Source organism: Hipposideros armiger, unplaced genomic scaffold (genome assembly GCF_001890085.2).
Source record: "Hipposideros armiger isolate ML-2016 unplaced genomic scaffold, ASM189008v1 scaffold_164, whole genome shotgun sequence".
In the NCBI taxonomy this organism is placed as follows: domain Eukaryota; kingdom Metazoa; phylum Chordata; class Mammalia; order Chiroptera; family Hipposideridae; genus Hipposideros; species Hipposideros armiger.
In genome coordinates, this window is record NW_017731514.1 from 1,130,313 (window position 1) to 1,153,563 (window position 23,251).

Genomic DNA, 23,251 nt, shown 5'->3' on the forward strand with positions numbered 1-23,251 from the left:
AAAAAAAAAAAAGATAAGGGAGGAGATTGGAGAGAAGGGAAAAAGCCAGACAGGAAAAATCAGGTTGGTGTTGCTGTGGGATTCAGTGTTAAAGATGGTTGTTGATTTGACTCCAGATGTTTGAAAGGCGCAGATGGAGATGAGTAGTGTGGCTTGTATTATGTATCTGTCCGTAAGATAAAAACGCGCCACTTGAGTACAAGTGCTCATGGTCCTGAAGCTCAAGGTGGGAAGGGAGGGCGTGTGGTGTCCGGGCCAGCACCTGAGCGGGCACAGCGGCTCGGGGCATCGCACGCCAGTACTTCTGTGCAGATGTGCAGCTCCCTGGAGGTCTGGCTTAGTGCAAGGCTGAGCTGAATGGGGTTGTGATTCCAAAGGGAGCCAATTCCCATGGTCAGAGTTACTCTGCGAGCATCTCTTAAATTGCCCACACAGCAGTATTTCTTCTACCATGAAAACAGATTGCTGTTTCTTTAGGGGAGTCACGGAATGAGGAAGTTGGCTCGCATAGAGGTGCCATGTTGTACAAAAACGTTCTTGTCTTCAGAGCTCTGGAATGATAGCCACTGCAGGTCGTGCTCCTGGCGTGAGAGGCGTGTGGGAACTGAGAGGCCTGGCGGACGGCCGCAGGCTCCTTTCCTCCCCGGGCGCACATGCGGTCTCTCTGGGTCTCTGTCTGTGTCTGTCTCCTCCCTCCACCCCCACCTATGTAGTTAAGTGATATCTTTCTCTCCCGCACCCCCAGCTTGTCTGTACTAGAGAATGGATAGTGTATTTGCCGCCTAGGCAGTCCTTTGTGAATACAGTTGTACTGTAGGGACATACTGGGTGACAGAGGACATGGCTGTATTCTCTCTCTGGAACATGAAATATAAACATTCCGGTTGGATTAAGGGCAGATCCAGAAGCATGAATCCCGTCACCTGACACTGGGACTGGGTTGTCCTGTGGGGTGGGAACAAAGTCAGGCTGCTTTAGTTGGAATGGTGGCTCTGGCCGGGATGACCTGAGTGATATGTGCACGTCATTTAAATTCCCCTCTACTTCAGTTACCTTACCTTTAAAGTGGAGAAGACAGCATTGGCTGCATAAAGTTAACACACAGATTAAATGCGACGATACACGAAAAGGTTGATCAGAACAGGGCCTGGCACGGAGTAAGCACTCAGTATTTGTGCTTACTTTTGAGCTGGGAGAGACAGGCCTAGCCCGCCTCCCCACAGAAAGGAGTCCAAGTAGTGTTCTGCACAGGAGATTTGGAAATTAGAGCACCCTTTTCTGCTTTGTAATCACTGTGTCCTTTTTTTTCAGAGAGACAGCGCCCAGGACCATCTTCCAAAGAGTGCTGGATATCTTGAAGAAATCATCTCAGGCGGTTGAGCTGGCCTGCAGGGACCCATCCCAAGTGGACCAGCTGGCCTCCAGTCTACAGTTAATTACAGAGTGCTTCCGGTGTCTGCGGAACGCTTGCATCGAGTGCTCCGTGAACCAGAACTCAATCAGGTAGTGTTCTTTGCAGTGCCATGTACGCCTTTCCCATCGTTTCTGTGTGCGCCTGCTAGGTCTGTCATATCGGTGCATCTGGTAGGAGGCGTTTGGGCATCCCAGTGCAGCCATTGTTACCACCTACAGGGCAGACTGCTCTGAGCATAAGTGGTAGAACATGTAATAGGTAATAGAATGTGCTTAACATGACAGGGTATCCAGGTTTCTCATTTGCATTTATAATACGTTTTGAGGTGTTTGGTTTTCTCCATAGCACAGTGATTTGAACTTGATTTGCCGTCTTGGATCCTAGATTTTGCCTGCCCAAATGCATAGGCAGCTCTGGACCTCACTTGTCGTAGCTGTAAATGTTTTTATTCGTTACCCTTGTGTTTACTTTGAACGGGGAGCACGTTTTGTGAATTTCTAAGAAGACCTCTCTTACGATTCCCCTAAGCTGGTGTGAAGTGGCCAGCTCCCTGCCACGGTCTTTTAATGTGCTGCCTGTAACATGGCCGTTCTTCCCGGTTACATGCCCTCTCTCTCTCTCCAGACCTGAGCGCCTTTGCTCTTTGATTTTATGGAATCTGCCTTTTCATTAACATTTCTTACTGGAGATGAAGTCAGACGCTACAAAGAACGCGCTCACCTTTCTTTCCTGAACTTGAATGTACAGAGAGCCTGCAGGCCTCCCTGTCACTGCTGTGACGGGTGAAGTCGGACTGGTCCAGAAGCCACTTGAGGGACGCCCTTCGCTGCCCAGACAGTTCTTAGACCCGAGGCTTTGATATGATTAATGAGATTTTTTCAGATGAAAAGGAGAGGGGGAGAAAAGCTAGGATTGTTGAACTTCAGTTCTAAACCAAACCTGCCATCCATTTGCAGATAAATGGATAGAAACAATTATAATCTTGATAATAATAGTTAACATTTAAAAAACATATCTAGTTATGTGCTAGCAGAGTGGGCCAGAGACTAGTTTATTCTAGGCAGGGAGGCCCTGGTGTGACGGAGGAGGGGAGGGAGGGAGCCTCAGACAGAACCTCTGGCTGTGGGCTGGCGGTTACGGCGGGCAGGAGGCGCGTTGGGCGAGCCTGCCCGGAGCAGCAGGCTGTGTCCCAGGGCTTGCCCTGCAGCACCTTGTTTAACCCTTCTGACTCGGACCCTCTGCATCCTTCTGCTAAGGACCCCGTGGTTATGTGAGGCCTCCCCAGATGCTCTTTCCATCCCAGGGTCCTTAGTCTCCCCTGCTGGAAAGTCCCCTTTGCCGTGCAAGGTGACATATTCACGGGTTTGGGGGAGTACAGTGGGGCACCTTTGGAGACCCTTGTTCTGCTACCACAGGAACTGTTCGCCAGCAGTCTCAGCACTGTTTTGGGGTGATTTGAAATGCAGGCTTTGGGAAAAGAAGGCATTTAACTTTGTCTTTTTTAACAACCTGATACAGGAACTTGGATACAATCGGCGTTGCTGTTGATTTGATTCTTCTGTTTCGGGAACTGCGAGTGGAACAGGAATCCCTGCTGACAGGTAACTTGCTGGATGATGATTCATAAATGATTTTATCTTTGAAAAGGTTTAAAAAGCAATACTTTGAGTATTACGTCATGCATTAAAGCAAATGTTGTGTGTTTCATGGCATGACACCCTTTGTTAGCGATATTAAAGAATTACCATGAAAGGAAGTTGGAGCCACTGCCTTCCTTACCTCTTATGGACTGAATGGTGTCCCTTGAAATTCACATGTGGAAGTCCTGACCCTTCAGACCCCAGAAAGCAGTTGTATCTGGAGACGGGCCTTAAAGAGACGATTAAGGTAAAAGGAGGCCACTAGGCGGGTCCTAACCCCCTGTGACTGGTGTCCACGTAAAGAGGAGGAGCTGTGCACACAGACACACACAGGGACGACCGTGCGGGGACACGGGGAGCTGGCGGACAGGCCTCAGGAGAACCAGCCCGGCTGACACCTTCAGCTCTGGCTGCCAGCCTCCAGGACTGTGAGGACATAAAATGCCTTTGGATTGTTTAAGCTTCCCAGCTGGTGGGCCTTTGTTAGGGCGCCTGAGCAAAGTAATGCGAGGTCTTTCTGTATTTCAGGATGTGGCAGGCTCAGTTCTAGGTGTGGGGTGCGATCAGAACAGTGACTCAAGCAGACAAAAAACCTCTGCCCTCAGGGATCTTACATCCCCGTGGGGGAAGCTAGATACTAAATCTGTGAAATAAATAAACATAGTGCGACAGAAGGGAGGTTAGCTCTGATTGTTAACTTCTGAATTTGAAGACGAGGAAGCTGTTCTAGACCTTTTTGAATGTTTTTGGTTCTTGAACTAATATCAACACTTCTTCTTTGAACTAGGGTTATTATCTTAACATTATATAAAAGAAAACATAGAATTTTAGCATAGGATCTCTTTGTCCAAAGAATTGAAATACTTTATGGGTAGTCCTAAGTCATTTAATAAGAAAATTTCAATGTAAGTATCTAGCTTATAAGTAGATGTACTAGATTGTAGGTTAAAAAAATTTTTTTTAATAAAGTACAGCATAAGTCAACAAATAACTCCTTTAAATGAGAAACCTCCAGCTATATTTAAAATGATTTTATTTATAAATTGATGGATATACAGTTCTTAATGCCTATACTTTCTGTATAAAGTGAAGCCTACTTATTGTAGTGTTAATATGCAGACTGCTGTAGGAGGGCAGATAGGGAGCGGAGGCATAGAAACTGGGGTGCTGAGTGAAGTAGGCTATGTTACTGTTAGCGGTGCTGCCTTGCCTGGTGCATTTTCTCATTTTAGTCTGTGATTTCTTAGTGTGTTCATTTAAAACTCATTTGCTAAAATTCCTGCATCTTTCTATTTGATTTAGAATTCTTGGGAATCGTAATTATTTTTTGAATTGAGTTATCTAAGAATTCAAAAACATGTTTGCTCTAAGTTTTTTTAGACAATAGTAATTCCTCAAATTTTCTCAAGAAATTGATAGGATATAGGACTTAATTGTAAGGTGTTTTTAAGATGTTATAAAGTTATGTTTGTTACTCCATTTTAAATAAAATGGAAGCCTCAGTGTTCAATTTGGGGGATTAAAAATGAGCAATAAAATACAGATTTCGCTGTCTTGCAAGGAAAGGCAGCTATTTTTGAAGTCCGTGTGTGGTATGGTAATTCAGAAAGAGTTCAGAATGTGCTGTGTTTTGTAATTGCTGAAAACACTGATGTGTGGATAGTGTGTCACTGGCACCGCTGAGGCCCTGTGGTGGGCAGAAGGCTTCTCTTGCAATGATGTGGCCTTAAATAAGGTGCCCAGCGGAAGTGCCGTCCACACGCTGTGATTAAATAACTATCAGCCGGAGCCCGCGCTCCACTGGTGCGTTGAATCCCGTCCCCGCTCGCCCACTCCGAAACTCTCCTCCTGAAATAATCCCCGTCTCGCCGGCATCATCAGCTTTTCCGTCTTCTGCTCATTTCATCACTTGCCATTTCCCAGTCCAGCAACCTCCATTCCGCTGTCTGCGTTTTTGTCTCTGGATTTACCTGTTCTGGATATTTCATAAAAATGGAATCATAGAATTATGTGACCTTTTGTGTCTGGCTTTTTCACGTAGGGTAATGTTTTTTGAGGCTCGCCCACATTGTGGCACGTATCAGTACTTCATTTTTTTTCGTGGCTGAGTGGTAATCCCATTGTCCGCTTAGGCCACGTTTGGCTTATCCGTTCATTCGGTGATGGACATTTGGGTTGTTTCTACCATTCGGCTCTTGTGCCGCCTTTAAGTACGTGCATGTCCGAGTACCTGCCTTCAGCTTTTTTGGGTATACACCTAGGAGTGGAATTGCTAGGGCAACTGTATAGTTACATTTTTAAGGAACACCCAAACTTTTACACAGCAGCTGAACCATTTTACTTTTTTTATCAACAATGTACAAGGTTCCAGTTTCTCTACATCCTTGCCAAAATTTATTTTTCTTTTAAAGATTATAATCATCCAGATGGGTATCAGGTAGAATCTCATTGTGGTTTTGAATGTATTACCCTAATGACTAATGATGTCGAACATCCCATGTGCTTATTGGCCATTTGTAAATCCTCTTTGGGGAAACGTCTAGTCAGGTCCTTGGCCCAGATTTTAATTGGGCTGTTTGTCTTTTCTTTGTCAAGTTGTAAGAGTTACTGATATATTGTGGATACTAGGAATTATGTTGAATTGATGCATCCATTTGGGGAGAGCTGCCATCTTAATGACACTGTGTCTTCCAGTCCACGAATGGGGAGCATCTGTCTGCTTATTTAGACCTTTAATATTTCAGTTATATCCGTTTCAAGTAGAGAACCTGAGTTTATAGGTAGAGTTGGAAGGCTATTACTGAGGCAAGAGGGAAAATAGAAAGTGACACTTCTTACTTCCTTTTTGAAAAAGGCAGCTAATGATACTACTAAATTTTATTTGGAATTCAACAATGAAATTTGGGCTCAACAGTGAAACTTAAAAAAATTGATAGTATGTTGGTTCAAACCTAACACAATTCTTTTAAAAAGAATCCTGGCTCCTAATAAAGTGTCTGTATCTTGTGACTATTTCTCTGTGAGAACCTTATTCTTGGTAGAATTTTAGCAGGGTATCTGTGCCAGTTTTTTTGTTAACCACTTTTGAGGTAAGAACTATAATTACATTGTCAAAATAATATTTAGAGTATTATTTTCAGAGAATAATTACAGTGGTGTGACGAATATATTATGCTCATCAACTTTTATGTAAACACAAGCATGAGTTATTTTAATTGAGTTATTGGTCTTATTTTTGGCCTTTATTTTTTTCCTAATCTGTAAAAATAATGTTGGGATTTTTGAGAGGCTTTGTAACATTTGCAATATTTACATAAAGATCATTTGATAAGGTGTTTGGTAAAAGTAAACTGTTATTTGTACTGGATGGAGCTTTCTTTTCTTGTTTCTAGGACATCTTTCAACCTGCCCCTTCCTAGAATTGTGTTCTGGTTCAGAGTGCTGACTTTTAGTTGCCTGACGAATTGTTGGGTCAGTTGTCTCTCAGACCCACTTACGTCGTTGGCATTTTTGTGTTAAATTTTACAAGGATTTGAGTGTTAATATTCTGAAGTGTACTCAGTAGAAATATATATGTGATTTAAAACTGACTTATCTTAAAAATGATTTTTTTTATTATAAGCATTTTGTATCATTTCATTATAGAGTAATTTTTTAAAACTCAGAAAAGTGGGAAAAAAAATCACTGTCTCGGCAGGCCACGTTCGACAAACACTTACTTGTTAGTCACTTTCAGTATTTGTATGTGTACGTGCAGTTTTGTATCTCATGTCACTGGTTTAGATTATAACACCAATTTAATTCAGTTTTGAGGTTCTTGGAGCATTGTTTTCTTTGTATACCTTTTTTATTTCAGTGTTTTGATTTTTGGTCACAGTTTTGCAACTCTCCTTTGAGCAAGCAGTTGTTGGCTAGTGAATAAGTGACTACCACGGGCATATCACACACCTTATCCTTTTTAATCTTTTTTTTCTTTTTAAAGATTTTTATTGGGGAATTGGGGGATGGGAACAGCGCTGGGGAATTCGGGGGAGGGGAACAGACAAGTTGCTGTCCTTTTGTTCTTCAGTCTAGTTGTGGAGGACGTCGCTTCACTGGCCCAAGTTGGCACCATCATTGCGATCTTCCCGGGTGAGGCAGATCAGTCACTGGCTTCTGGACAGCTGCTCACAGCAGTTGCTGGCCGTTAACGCTGGTTGCTGGCTACACATGGTAGCCCATGGCAACCCACTGCAGCAGGGGCTGCAGCCTATGCCGTCGCCGGCGACTCACGGCAGCCCAGCTCCAGGTCGAGCTGTTGTTCAGCATCTTAGCTGTGGAGGGCAGTGCCACTGGCCCTCATATGTGGGATCCGAACCGGGGCCCTCTGGCGTCCCAAGCCAGCTCTTAACCAACACGCCACTCGGCCGGCCCTTATCCTTTTTAATCTTAACAACCACTGTGCCTCTGAGCTATTGGGGCCAGCAGCTTGCCCTGCGTTCAGGGATTAGGCGACAGGGTTGCAAAGGGAGGCCCAGATCTTGGGAAAGTCCAAGGACAGCAGGCCAACCCCTCTCTTCCAGCAAAGCAGGGATCTGGAAAGTTTAAGGTCATTGGAAGTTTACTTGCCCATAAAATTGTCTCCTGGCCAGTGCCTGGTGGGAATTCCTTTAATGAAGCAAAATCTTTTATTTCAACTCAAATTCTTCTGTGGTTTTTTTAAACCTTTCTTGGTCAGTCTTGATTTCTATCCCTGGGGAAGAGCCTCCACTGCTTTTCCAGTTACCTACTTAATACCACTTACAGGCTTCATGTCCTGGGTGAGTCAGTGGCCTTTTGAACTTCGGTTTACTCTTGTGTAAAGCGGGGAGAATATTACCTCCCTCTTAGGTTGTCATGGGGTGCAGGGGGAAGTTGTCCAGGGGAGGTACCGTGACTTGAGGAACTTGCTTTGTAGCATCCTGAGGAAGTTTCTGGCTGTAGGACACTGCTGGTTGTCAGGCTGTGCAGAAGCTAATCACTGGAGAAGCACTGTGGGCGCCCACTGCAGGAACCCACCACTGCAGGAGGTGGATGCTAGAGAAACAGTGCACTGCAGAAGCCTGGCCAGAGGCATACCTCAGAGCCAGGAGGGGGAAAACCTGCGCTTCCTCCATGCCCCCAGTGCCCTTCCAGCGCCTCTGCTGACAAGGCTGACTGTGCCAGCTGACAAAGGAGACACACTCAAAGGGTGCAGCCTTCCTTTCGCAGAGCAAGCAGTGAAGGCTTCATTAGGCTGAGAGGCTGGAACCCAATCCGAAGTATTTTATTTTTTATTTATTTATTTATTTATTTATTTTAAGATTTTTATTGGGGAATTGGGGGGATGGGAACAGTGCTGGGGAATTGGGGGAAGGGGAACAGACAAGTTGCTGTCCTTTGGTTCTTCAGTCTAGTTGTGGAGGACGTTGCTTCACTGGCCCAAGTTGGCACCATCATTGCGCTCTTCCCTGGTGAGGCAGATCAGTCGCCGGCTTCTGGACGGCCGCTCACTGCGGCTGCTGGCCGCTCACGCTGACTGCTGGCCGCTCACGCTGACTGCTGGCTACACACGGTAGCCCATGGCAACACACTGCCACAGGGGCTGCAGCCTACGCCGTCGACTCATGGCAACCCAGCTCCAGATTGAGCTGTTGTTCAGCATCTTAGCTGTGGAGGGCAGTGTCACTGGCCCTCATATGTGGGATCCGAACCGGGGCCCTCTGGCATCCCAAGCGAGTTCTTAACCATCGCGCCATGTGGCCGGCCCCAATCCGAAGTATTTTAAATGCAGTCTGAATGACAGAGCTCAGGGACTGTCTTGGACATAAAGGATGTTCAAGAACCTTCAGTTCCTGTTGCATTATAGCCTCACAAACACTTGGTTATTTCTGACTGCACTTTTTGCCAATCTGGTGGATATGGAGTAGAATTTCATGGTTTTCCCATGGGATTAAGCACTTTTTCATATATATGTATATATTTGCCTTTGGGATATCTTATTGTTTTTCAAGTTTTGGGGTTTTTTTTGGCCCATTTTTCTCTTGGATTGTTTGTCTTTTAAAATGATTCATAAGAGCTCTTTTATTATATTTTATATAGCAATCCTATGGTAGTTGTGTTTCATAGCTTTTCCTAGTCTATGGCTAGGCTTTGTGTTATTGTTTTTAACTCCCTGTGTTGTCTTTTGAGAGAAAAAAAGGTCCTAGTTTTAATGTAGTCTAGTTTATTAATATTTTCTTTGTGGGTATTATTCTATGTGTCTTGTTTAAAAACCTTATTTTTGCAGTGTTGTTTTCTAAAACCTTTCTAGTTTTACATTTAGGTCGGCGCATGGAGTTGACTTGCCTGTGTTGTGTGAGCAAGGAGCCCATTCCATTTTCCCACACGGATGCCCAGGTGCCCAGCGTTAGTTTTGGAAAGATGGTCTTTACCCCAACTGTCCGCTGTTCCATCTCTGTCATTAAGCACATGTCACTATAGTTTTGAGTCTGTTCTGTTCTGTTGGCTCTATGTCTGTTCTGACCCAGCCCCACACTGTCGTACTCGCAATCGCTTATTGTTTTGTGAAAACAAATCTTACCTCATTACTTTGATCAACATCTCAGATATTCTTGACTCTTTGTATCTTCATATAAATTTTAGACTCACCGTTGTCAAATTATAGCATGCTCACACAAACATATACACATGCTATGGTGTGTGAAATCACACACACACACACACACACCCATTGTAATTCAGTTTGGGATTGCATTTAATCTCTAGATAAAAACTGAGTCCTCTAATCTGTGAACATGATATAATTCTTCACTTAGTATCTTTCAATCAAGTTTTTTTAGTGGCATTTTACAACATTTTTGGTCATATATTTGATACTTTTATAAGTGATGGCTTGTTTTTTGCTCATTCCCTGTATATAGAAAAACTGGTTTTTTTCATGTTTATTTTGTATCCTGCAATGTTTACAAGCTCTTATTAAACAACTTATGCATTTAAAAAACATTTTCTACTTATATTAGAAATGACATTTCATCTGTGAGGGTGAAACGGCACTCAGCTTCTTCTCCAGTTCGCAGGCCTTTATTTTTCTGTCTTGCTGACCGAGATTTGCAGTCCGGTGTTGACCAGGCACGGTGACCGCAGGCGTCTTCGACGTGTTCCCTTTCAGAGGCGCGCGTCTCTCCTGCTGGCAGTTGATTATAACGTGTGCTGTAGATTTTTGTTGACACCCAGTTTTAGATTAAAGAAGCCCCCTTCTCTTCTTTGACGGGTAGGAGTTTTGGTTTGCTTTGCTTTAAATTATGAGTGGGTGTCAAATTTCATCAAATATGTTTTCTGTAGTATTTGAGATGATCATAGGATTTTGTCCTTTATAAGTTAATGTGGTCAGTTACAATTTTGTTTTGTTTTGTTTTGCTTTGTTTTTTTTAAGCTGAGCCATCCTACTACCTGTTGGCAGCTCAGCGGCTGCTCAACTCGGGCCGGGAATTGAACCGCTGTTGCTCAGAGCTCAAACTCTTGAGCGAGCTCTTAACCAACTGAGCCACTCGGCCGGCCCGGTCAGTTACAATTTTTGATTTCTAATGTTAAAGTAGCTTTCAATGCAGTTGTAAATTCAGCTTTGTCCTGTTGTGTGTTACTGGTTTCATTTTGTCAGTATATTGTTTAGCTTTTTTTTCTTTTAAGATTTTTATTGGGGAATTGAGGGGATGGGAACAGTGCTGGGGAATTGGGGGAAGGGGAACAGACAAGTTGCTGTCGTTTCGTTCCTCAGTCCAGCTGTGGAGGACGTTGCTTCACCGGCCCAAGTTGGCACCATCATTGCGCTCTTCCCAGGCGAGGCAGATCAGTCGCCGGCTTCTGGACGGCCGCTCACAGCGGCTGCTGGCCGCTCACGCTGGCTGCTGGCTACATACGGTAGCCCATGGCAACCCACTGCCACAGGGGCTGCAGCCTACGCCGTCGCCGGCGACTCACGGCAGCTCAGCTCCAGGTCGAGCCGCTGTTCAGCATCTCAGCTGTGGAGGGCAGTGTCACTGGCCCTCATATGTGGGATCCGAACCGGGGCCTTCTGGCATCCCAAGCCAGCTCTTAACCATCGCGCCTCTCGGCCAGCCCTGTTTAGCATTTTTTACATGAGTGTTGTTTCCCTGTCTGATGCTATCCTTGTTCTGATTTATGAGGTGTTATGCTCGCCTCATACAGTTGGTTTGGGAGTCTACTCCCTCTTTCCTTATTCTCGGGAAGAGTTGTGTCATTGGAATTAGTTTTTCCCTGAATGCTAACTGGCCAGTGAAACCATCTGGGTCTGGGGTTTTGCTTTTGGGAAAACATTTGACTACTGATTCAATTTCCTTAATGGTTAGAGGACTCTTCAGGCTTTTCTTCAGTATTTCACAGAATTTTTTACGGTCAGTTTTTATTAGTTATATTCTAGGGTTTTGTTTATTTAAAATTTCAAACAGTTTGGCATAATGTTTATAATATTTTCAGATTTCCTTTTTTTGATGTCTGCAAGATCTATGGCAGTGTCCCCTTTTTCATTTCTGAAGATTTGTCTTTGCTATTTGTGCTTTTCTCTGTTTTGATCCGTCTTCCCAAAGGCTGATCAGTATTGAGCTTCTTGAAGAATCAAATTTTGAATTTGTCAATATTCTCTATTTTATGATTATTTTCAATTATAATAATGTCTTGCTCTTCATCTTTATTTTCTTCATTTTTTGAGGGGTTATTTTGCTATTCTTTTTATAATTTATTGAAACGAAAGCTTAGTTCATTTATTTTCATTGTTCATCTTTTTAAAGCTGTAAATTGCATTTTAAAGTTAAATTTCACTCTGTGCACTCTTTTAGCTGCATCCCAGAAGTTTTGGTTAGTAATACTTTTGGTAACATTCAGTTTGAAATATTTTATTTTCATTATAATTTCTTTTTTTGTCCCCATGTGTTATTTAGAACTATATAGTCTATGGGTTTGGACAAATGTATGATGACACTTACCCATCATTATAGTGTCATATGGAGAAGTTTCACTGTCCTAAAAATCCTCTGTGCTCCCCTGTTCATCCCTCCCTCGCCCAACCCCTGACAACCCCTGATCCTTTTACTGTCTCCAGAGTTATGCCTTTTCCAGAATGTCATATACTTGGAATCACACAGTGTGTCGCCTCTTCAAATTGGCTTCTTTCAGTTAGTCATATGCATTTAAGTTTTCTCAATGTCTTTTCCTGGCTTGATCATTAATTTCTTTTTAGTACTGAATACTATTCCATGGTCCGGATGGACCAAGGTTTATTTATCCATCACCTACTGAAGGACATCTTGGTGGCTTCCAAGTCTTGGCAATTATGGGTAAAGCTGCTATAAACATTCGTGCATAGGTTTTTGTGTGAACATAGTTTTTAGTCCCTTTGGGTAAATACCAAGGAACACAACTGCTAAAGCATATGCTAAGAGTATGTTTAGTTCTGTAAGAAACCGCCAGGCTGCCTTCCAAAGTGGCGTCACCATTTTGTATTCCCACCAGCGATGAATGCGAGTTCCTGGTGCTCCACATCTTCGCCAGCATCTGGTGGTGTTGGCATTCTGGATTTTGTCCAGTAGTCTGCGGTTTTATTTGGTGAAATATTCTAACATGTCAACAAGGTTATTAAATCTTATTCAAATATTTTAAATATACTGATATTTTTGTTTACTTGTTCTGCAAGTTACTGAGAAAGGTGTATTATAATCTCCCAACTTAATTATGGATTTTTTTCAGTTTTTCTTATATATATATATTTTTGAGTCTATGTTATTAGATCATTCCAATTTAAAATTATTATATCTTTTTGGGCCAGCCGAGTGGCTCAGTTGGTTAAGAGCTCGCTCAAGAATGCAAGCTCTGAGCAGCAGGGTCGCCGTTTCGATTCCCGGCCTGAGCTGAGCTGCCAGCAGGTGGCGGGACGGCTCAGCTTAAAAAAAAAATAAAATAAATTATCATACCTTTCTGGTGAATTAAGTTATTCTGAAACAACTTAGAAATAAATCTCCTATGATGCCTTTTGCCTTAATCTTTAGCTTTAAGGTTTATTATGTCCGATTTTAAATGATCTGTGATGTTCTTTTTAGGCTCTTTCCCTAGTATATCTTTTTATCATTCTTGCAATACTTATATAACCTCATGTTTTAGATGTCTATTTTAAATAGCATGTATTACATTTTTAAAAACACAGTCTAAGAGTTTAATTTGAGTCCATATTCCAATGATATTTAATGTAATTACAGGTCTATTTGTGTTAACATTTACAATCTTTTTAAGAAGTTAACTTCGTAGAATGCATTGTTTTGGTAAGGCATTTTCATTTTAATGTCATGCTCAAAGTTTCATTGTGGCGAGAGACCTTTATAATTAAAATAACCTCACAAACTTCCTGGGGAATATTTCTTATCAAGATGTATTCATTCATTGTGTTAAAAATATTTTTAAAATCACGTATCTTTTTTACTTTTATAAACTCAGCTTTTCGCTGTGGCCTGCAGTTTTTGGGCAATATTGCCTCACGGAATGAAGATTCCCAGTCTGTTGTCTGGTTACATGCTTTCCCAGAACTCTTTTTGTGAGTATTTTGATACGAGTTTTTGTAACTTATGAAAAGATTGTGGTTCTGTCATTCCATTTACATGAAGTTCAAAACCAGGGGAAATGAACCTTTGGTAATAGAACTTGGGGTAGTATTTTTTCTCGGGTGGTGGCCAGTTGAGTACTGGCTGAGAGGGCACGAAGTAGCCTCCTGGGGTTCCGAGAATGTTCTCTGCCCTGATCTGGGTGGTGGTCACATAGGGGTATTCATCCCTCAAAGTTCATTGAGCTATACACTTAAGATCAGTGCCCTTTATTGTATGTCAGTTTTACTTTAAGAAAATAAAAGTTGTGGTTAAAATAAGAAATATAGTTAAGGACACTAATTATTTATAAGAAAAAATTTATAAGGAAAAAGAAGAAACAAGCCAGAAAACACTGCAGTACGGGCAGTGAGTTAATCATTCCTTAGTGTATTGAGCGCTTACACGTTTGGTCGGGTGGCTGTGGAGAACTGGGAGGCGGGACCCCAGGGCTGTGTACCTCTATCCGCTCCCCGGTGCTCTTCCTGGTGATTTCCTGCTGTGCTTTGAGTAGCTCTGTTAGTCTGTGAGAAACTGAGCAGAGAGGAAAGGTGAGTGGATAGGGAAGAGGAAAGGTGCCGTTTGGGAGGGGCGGTCCCGGCTCTGTGGCCCCCCAGTGGGGTGACTTTGGTGCTGGCAGCAGTGTAAGCAGCAGAGCAGCAGCTGTCGTTCAATGGCATTTGCTCTGTTATCCCTGTTCTGTGCATAGCCCTGCCAGGTAGGTCCCCATCTGGACACACCAGGGAATGGACTCTAATTGCTGGCAGATGGCAGAGCTGCTCTTGGCCCCAAAGTCCACACTCGTCACACCCGCTGCCTGAATTCTTTGCTGCCTTCCCTGGTTGTGTCAGTTTTCTGGGTCATCTGGGAAGGACAGTGTTTAGGTCAGATGCCTCTCATGCTACTTCCAGCTCGCTGCGTCTGTAACTGCCGCTCAAATTCCTGCAGATAATCAGAATTGAAGGCATATGCCTGTTATCTTTATGATTAATAATAATTGAGCTTAGGTAGAAGGGAAGGATTGTGGAATTCCAGCTACAGAAATAGAAATTACTTGTTTTTGAGAAGTCATTCCTTTAAAACAGTTTGATCGCCTAATGTCTGCCAGGTTGAGCCAGGGAAGTGGGATGCGGGTATTAACCCCAAAGAGCCCAGGCTTTGGTGGGAGAGATAAAGGAATAGGTGAGCACGTGGTAGTGTAAGAAGGGCCATCGAGAGAAATCTAGGTGTCATGGAAACCAGGGAGGGTCCCTTGAACACATGTAGATGGTCAGAGAAGTTGTGACAGTTTACCTGGTGCTTTACATACATGATCTCATATCGTCCTCACAGAGGCCCTGGGAGGTAGGCCGAGGAGGTCTTGTGTGTGTGTTCCATTTTCATATCAGAAAACACACGGGAAGAGGTTAGGTGACTTCACTCTTCATGTGTTTCTGAGACACATGTAACCAAATTGGAATTCCAACTTTGGCTGGTACTGGCTTTGTGTGTCTAAGGGCAAGTAAGTCAACACATTCTTTATCTGTAATACTAGGATAATACCTCCTCAGAAGAGTATTAGGAAGTTGAAATGAAAACCGCCATAGCATAATTGACAGTTAGTGACCTTTCTAAGATGACACAGCCGATATAGGTAGATGGACCAGGACCTACACTGAGGCTCTGGACTCCAGATTCTTTTTCTCACCAATATACCATCTTCCCCTTAAACATTCTGTCTCTCATAACTATTAATGGATACTTTGTGTTTGACCAATTTTATACTTGCTGTTTTCACAGTAAATGATATACATGTTTCAGAGTATTGTAACTCTTCATTAAAGCCTTAAAAAATCAGTATGTACTGAATTTATTAAAGGGATTGTTATTTATGTGCTATAATCATATTTTATCAACATTGTTAAATGGGCTAATACTTTTCATTTCTTTATTTGGAAGGTCTTGCTTAAATCATCCAGACAAAAAAATTGTTGCCTACTCTTCAATGATTTTGTTCACATCCCTTAATGCTTCAAGAATTAAAGAACTGGAAGAAAACCTCAATATTGCAATTAATGTCATAGAAGCTCACCAAAAGCATCCTGAATCAGAATGGCCGTGAGTATCTTGTTAGAAATTTGACTGCTTAAGAACATCCTGATAGGTCACTTTCCTTATAGAAATGTTAGGCAGAAATTTGAATTATAATAATTGAACAATAAGTTAAAACAATGTATGTTGACAAAATGAGAAAAGTTTCTCAGCAGACTCTGGAGGCTTTGGTGAAGTGAGGTAGGTTTGAGTTAGGCCTTGAAGGAGACGAAGAACTTTTTAAGGTGGTGAGGAGACAAGGGTGGGCACTCAGTATATAAGACAACACAGTGTGGCAATGCATCGGCACTTTTGGAGTGTACAGATCAGACCAGTGTGGTTGCAGTAGATGGCTCTTTAAAGATTAGAGGGTGATATGTGACTTGTGGGCATCTGTTCTGATGAGAAATTCACAGTCATGTGATGTCTTTGTGGTTGGTGAATACACTATATAACTTCATTATTTTAAAATACATGAGGCCTGTTTTATGGCCTAACATCTGGTCTATCATGGAGAATGTTCCAGGTACTTGAGAATAATGTATATTCTGTTTTGGGTGGAGTGTTCTATAGATGTCTGTGAGGTGTAGTCGGTTTATAGTGTTAAGTTTTGTGTTTCCTTGATGGTCTTCTGTCTAGTTCTGTTTATTATTGAAAGTGGATTATTTTCTACTTCTCCCTTTAATTTTGTCAGTTTTTGCTTTACTTATTTTTCTGGCTTTGTTGTTAGGTGTATATGTATATATATATATATATATATATATATGTTTGCAATTGCTGTGTCTTCTGAGGAATTAACTCTTTCATCATTATAGAATTCATCAAGATTTTTTTTTTTTTTTTAGCTGAGCCATCCTGCTACCTATTGGCAGCTTAGCGGCTGCTCAGCTCAGGCTGGCATCGAACCACTATTGCTCAGAGCTCAAACTCTTGAGCGAGCTCTTAACCAACTGAGCCACTCGGCCGGCCCTGTTGTTTTTCTTTATTAGTGCTTCTGAACTGTTTCTCTTTTTTTCTGTTTAATAATTTTTTAGTTTTCAATTACAGTTGACAAACAATATTATATGAGTTTCAGGTGTACAACATTTTCAGGTTATTAGACATTTATATAACTCACAAAGTGATCACCCTGGTAAATCAGGTACCCATCTGATACTATACATAGTATTACAATATTATTGACTGTATTTCTTATGTTGTACTTTACATCCCCATGAATATTTTGTAACTACCAATTTGTACTTCTTAATCCCTTCCCCCCTTCATTATTCCCCAGTCCCCATCCCATCTGGCAACCATTAAAATGTTCTCTGTATCTATGAGTTTGTTTCTGTTTTGTTTGTTTGTTTATTTTGTTTTTTAGATTCCACATATAAGTGAAATCACTACAGTGGAGGAGCTGCTGTGCAGGGTAGGATTTGCTTTATTAGGTTAGAGCTCTGCTGCCTGCCCAGTCTGCCCTTTTTTGTTTGTGGAGTTGGGTTGGTGGTATTCTGGTGTGGCCTGAAACTGGCCACCGAGTGTGTTGGTTCTGGGCTTTTTGGGAGGACCTCTGTTGAAGGTCAGGGTCAACTGCTGCCTGTGCCCTGCCTGGGGCCACTGGTATGAGCTACCAAGTGATCTGCAGATGGCTGCCACTTGTGCTGGACTTGAAGGTGCCCAGGAGAGGCTGAGCTGGGAACTGAGGTTGGCTGCCACTGGTGCCTGGCTTGGGGCTGCTCAGCAAGCAGTGTGAGGCACACCAGTGCTGCCTGTGTTTGGGGTTTGTGAACCTTTGAAAGGTTTTAGGAAATTCTGCTGTGTGAGCCAAGACAGGCCGTTTGTATGGAAAAGCCACTGGAAGCCACTTGGGTGGGCCTGCAAGTTGGGCGGGGTGGGGGCTTATGGAATCACTACGGCAGGGCGAGTGGTGTTAGCCAGGTTGACGGAGACTTAGCAGTGGCAGCCACCGGTGTGTGCAGGCTGGGTGAAGGGAGGGCTCAACAAAGGAGCAGCGAACTTCTGCCAGCACTTCTGTCTGGGAGAAAACTGCCCCCTCCAGCCTGTGCCCTGAAGCCAGTCATCTCAGATTTTCCCTGTGTGTCCCTGGTACCTTTCGAGCTGCTGCCCCAGCGCTGGAGCTCAGAGCAAGTGAGCCCATCAGCGAGTGAGTCCGTGCATGGACTGTTTAAAAGGAGAGCCTGGGAGTGCAACCGCCCTCTGTCTCACTCAGCCATGATCTCTGCTGGTTTTCATAGCCAGCAGTTATGGGGATTTCTCTTCCCAGCACTAGAACTCCAGACTGGAGAGCCTGGTGTGGGGCTGGGACTCCTCGCTTCTCAGAGGGGACCTCCGCAGCCGAGATAACTCCTTTCGATTTTTAACCACCACGTGAGAGAGAGAGAGCGTGTGTGTTTGTGTGCATGCACACACACGCGCGTGAGACCAGTCCATTCTAGTCTCTGCCCCTCCTGCCAGTCTCGAGGTCACTTCTTCTGTATGTCCTTAGTTGTAAGACTTCTGTTCAGCTGAACTTCAGGCAATTCTCAATGATGGTTGTTCTGTAGTTTAGTTGTAATTTTGATGGGCTTGTGAGAGGGGGTGAGCCCAGTGTTTACCTACTCCGGCTTCTTCCCCAGTTTTCTTTAAAATCTGTTTTTACGTCTGTTTTCCACATAGTGGTCAGTGTATTTAGGGCACAGTTTGTCTCCGGGTGGGGAGCCTTGAGCTGCCAGTAACCCCACTTGCATTTCACAGGCGAGGTACAAACTTTCCCAGTTTTGGCCTCTTTTAGTGTGAACTGCATTGTTCTATTGAAATTATACCTAATTTTTAAGTTATTTATATTTCTGAACATTCATTTATAGTTGAGTTACCACTTGCACAACAGAAGTTGATAAAGAAGTATTATGTTGTGTTTGACTTAGAAAACCTCTCAGTATGCAAATATTTCTTAACATGATGATTGAATCAGAGTCAGGTTACTGAGTTTTCTGTACCTGAATTCTGTTTCATTTGTTAAGTATCTTGGATCTATATTTTAACCATCTAATTTTTTAGGAGTATGGAATAAAGGGCAAAATATAAGATCTACTTCAGAATAGCTCAAGTTGAAGTTATCAAAGGTGACTAGATGGGATTAGACAGGAAAAAGAATGGCAAGTGGTAGTTAATTGATGTCTCCCGTAGTCCATACACTGAAGAGTTTGATTTACGTGAGAGGACTCTGCATTTGGTAAACAGCAATGGGACCACAGAATATCCAGAGGCACCCAACAAAATTGTTGCTTTTCACTGTTAAATAGGAACCCATCCCTGAAAATTAGAGGAAAAAACCCACTTTATGTCCTCCCACCTCCCAACATTATGCAATAGCTGACAAAGAGGACAAAACTACATGGTGTTAGAATTCATGGGTTTAGTGTCTTTTCTTGGAAAGGGACAAATGTAAGGTTTCAATAACTTTGGGTCGTTTTGTTTCGGTCCACCAGAAACAGGAAAGCGTAGGCGAGGAAGGCTTTGGCACTACTCGATTTGCATTATTGGGATAATGTCCTTCTAAAAATGTTTGTTTCTTTTGTTTGTAGGTGTGAGAGATGTTTTCGTGCTCTTAGATAACCCTAGATGAATCCAAGGGCTGAACTTTCGCACTTGAATTCATTTGAATCTGACAGCCCAGTAAATATGCGTCAGTAGGTTAGAGGGGAGAGCAGGTGGGTCCGTGTGAAATTACACAGGAAGGGACCGAGTGGGCCTGTCTGTGCTGCCCCTGTGATGTGGGGCGTGTTGTTTATGGGATCTCGTTTCCCTGTTACTGCCATCCTGTGACTGTGGTTTGTCACCCGCTACAGATGAGGGCCCTGAGACTTAGCGAGGTTAACCGGCTTGACCAAGGTCACAGAACTGATGCAGGGAAGAGACTAATGTAGAATTGAAAGTGATGCTAAACTTAAGGCTTACACTTTTTTTACCATGTCACATATGATAAGAATTACCAATTATGGGAAGGTATGGACTCTTTCAGAATAACGTTTTATCACTCTGTTGAACTTCTACACAGTTCCACTACAAAAACAAATTTATAACTGTGAGTAGAGTATTATTTTTTGTTCATATTTGAGTTATCTAGTTGATTTATTTTGCATGACAAAGTTTCACTTCCAGACTGATGTCCTCTCTGCTCTAGGGATGTTTCTTGTCTTATGTCTATAAATTTTACTATTTCTTTAACTGGAAAGATATTGGGAAGATAACTATAACTGTCCTTCCTTTTGCAGATTGAGTCCGTTGCTCCCTTCTGTCCTCTCAGAGGGGCCCGTGCACTCAGACTTCATAGCGTTTAGCACTGTCCCTTCGACAGGCTCCTTGATGGCAAGCTCTAGTGCTGTTGCTTATTGGACCCTTAACGAGATAACACCTGGCATGCCATAGGCATTAAGTTAGTCATAATTCTTCTGAATCTAAGTGACGGAAGCCCAGCTCAGATAGCATATGCACAATTGGAATTGGCTCACCTAATTGAAAAATCCTAGAGTTATTGGATTTTTAGGCACTTGGGTCCAGGGGCTGAAAGACCGCATCAGTATTCTGTCTCATCTGTGTCTCCTTTTTCTTCTCTTCTGCCTTCATCCTCGGGTACCCTCTCTGCCTCCTTTGCTGGCTCCTACTCTCTACATCAGCCCAGAGTTGGTGTGGCTGCAGCCAGTCTTCAGACCACTTCTGTACCATTGCTCCTTCCCTGGGTGACCTTACCTAGTTCCGCAGCTTAAAATTCCTTTCTGAGTTGATGATTTCCAAGTGTATGTCTCTGGCCTTGACTTCTTGCCAGAGCCCCAGACTTATGTGTTCCTCCTGTATGCTTTCGGTTGGCATCTCAAATTTAGGAAGGCTGAGACCACACTGGGTTTCCCCGCCCCCTAAGCCTGGTGCCGCCCCACCAACCTGGTGCTGCAGTGAGTGGCGTCACCACTCACCCACTGGCCGAGGCCCGGGCTTGCTCAGGCTCCGCACCTCAGTGCTCTCTTTTACTCTCACCCACTCTCACTCATCAGCCCTGTCTGCAAACCACGTCCCAAGGTCACCTGCTTCACACCTTCTCTGCCTGAACAGCTCGAGGCTCCGTCATCTCTCATGGATAGACTCCTGCCAGAACTTTCTCACTCATCTTCTGCCTCTCCTTGAGCCCTTTTACTCACCACCCAGTACCCAGGGCGACCTTTTAAAACCTTGCTGGAGGGCTTGCTGCTCGCTCGCTTAGATTAAATACACTCTCCGTGCTGCCCGTGGCACCGAGGAGCGAAGTCGAAGCACTTGTGCATCTCGGTCCCTGGCTGACCCTCCTGTCTCATGTCTGACCCTCCTGTCTCATGTCTGACCCTCCTGTCTCATGTCTGACCCTCCTGTCTCATGTCTGACCACCTTCCCCACTCATTGCTTCCAGCTGGTCTTACTATTCTCTGAACACCCCAAGTTTGTTCTCCCGAACCTGTACCCCTGCTGTTCCTTCTGGTAGGAATGGTCTTCCTTTAGGTCTGCGTGGCCACGTCCTCCAGGTCTCCACTCAGCTCTTCAGAGAGAGCGTCATAGTGTTCCCTCTACATCTGTACCTCTCCTCTCATTATTTCACAGCACTCATCACTCCTGAAAATTACATATTTTATTTATTCTTTGCTTGTGGCAAGACTGTAGGTTAGCCCCACAGCGCCCTGTAATTTGTCGTTAACATGTGTTGGCAAACTCGGGCCCGTAGGCCAGATCCAGCCCACGGCCTGTTTTTAGAGACACCTTTATCGGCACACGCCGTCCTTATTGGCTTATCTGTCATCTTGGGCCGCCTTCCTGCTCCAGCAGCTGGTTGAGTGACGGAGACTTGGGCTGCGTAGTCTTAAACATCGACTACTTGGCCCTGTGTGGAACAGTTTGCCAGCCCCAGATAAAGAATGCCGTGCTTGTTGGGTGAGTTGGGTGATGAGTGGTGTGTGTGGCCTTTGGTTCCTCAGGCTTGTCTGGGTCTGCAGAAGGCCCGCACCAGTCTTCCTAGAATGCGCCCAGGCAGACCTCAGAGGCACTGCGGGTTCCGTTCCAGGCCTGCGCAGTAAAGCCAGTCACGCAAAATTTTTGGTTTCCCGGTACATGTAAAGTTATGTTTACACCATACTGTAGTCTGTTGGGTGTGCTTCTCAAAACATCTACACACAATTCTGACTTTCTTTCAATTGCATGTGGAATGCGGCTTGTGATTATTTGTGTGTGTGTGTGCATCTTTTTGTGAAATGTTGGAATACTTTAGGATATACATGAAATTGTTTTCTTTATAAACATTGGCTAGCAAATGTATTGAGAAGTTTGAGAATAAAACAAAAAGGGTATTCTCCTGGAAAAACGTTAACCAGTAAGACCTTTGCAAGGTGTGCACGTGACCCTTCTTGGTTCACAGTGTCCCTGGAGCAGTCCCTTTTTCCAGGGCCAGGGGGGAGTCACGTGTTCACTTGTGTGGTGGGGATTTTGGAGCTGACAGCCCCAGCTGGCAGGTTTGGGTTCCTTCTTGAAAGGAAGAGGAATTGTTATTCAAAGAAGGAAAAAAGTCGATGGGTCAGGAAAAAAACCACGGCAGACATCCACAAGAACTCAGTAAGTGTTTGATGAATGAATGAATCGTTTTCATTGTCTGCTACCACTCTAGAAGGTAAATATTACTTAATTTCTCTTATTGGTTGGAGCTGATTTCTGATACATTATTACTAGAAACAGGAGAAATGAAAAACTGAGATGCTGAAAGGGTAGATACTGTGTCTGCCAGTGAGTGTTAGAACTGTGAGTCAAGCCCAGCTCTCTCAGATGGAAATTACAACAGCTTCTCTAAGAGTGTGTGTGACTTTAAGGGGGGGGGCAGCGACAGGCGCGTGTGTGAGGGCATTTCCCCCCCGGGGCCAGGCACGGGTTGCATCCAGGGAATCCTGGCTAGTATCTTTTTTTTTTTTAATTCATTTTTCAGTTACCGTTGCTGTATAATGTTATATTAGTTTCTGGTGTACAGTATCATTTCTTTTTCAGAGACTATCTCATTTGTTTCCTAGTAGAAGAAGCATCGCCATTGAATCATCAGACTGGTGGTTTTCTCACACTTAACCCACTACAGGTGTTATTTTAACCAGTGGAGAAAGGTTACTTGCTGTAGCAGCTTTGTAAGCTTTGTCCACACTGCTGTATTAAGCAGCCGTGGGTTGGATAGCCCAGCGCTCAAACAAATAGGCGTGTAGCCGTCATTTTCCGGAGAGTGTTTAAATCAAGTTCTTCATTTAATCATTGAAGTGTAAAAACATTTTCCAGGTTTTTGCAGTCAGTGAAACCTATTCATGTTCTAAATGTAGCTTTGACATTATATGCTTATGTAGAAATAAAGATAATAAATGGCTTCCATTCTTTAAAATTTCCCCTAAAGCCTGACTTTAGGATTTCCTGTTTGCCAGTGACATACTCACCTTTAATTGTCTTTTTACATAGCT

The 23,251-nt window shown here is 43.4% G+C and overlaps 1 protein-coding gene across 1 annotated transcript in view; it reads left to right on the top strand.

Moving 5' to 3' along the window:
- Positions 1-23,251, top strand: part of ATXN10 (ataxin 10) — a 157,590-nt gene that overhangs the window by 21,120 nt on the left and 113,219 nt on the right. The window contains exons 2-5 of the mRNA XM_019651700.1: positions 1,312-1,503; positions 2,933-3,015; positions 13,555-13,651; positions 15,636-15,794. Coding sequence (XP_019507245.1) covers positions 1,312-1,503; positions 2,933-3,015; positions 13,555-13,651; positions 15,636-15,794 — 531 coding nt within the window. The remainder of the gene's footprint in view (positions 1-1,311; positions 1,504-2,932; positions 3,016-13,554; positions 13,652-15,635; positions 15,795-23,251) is intronic.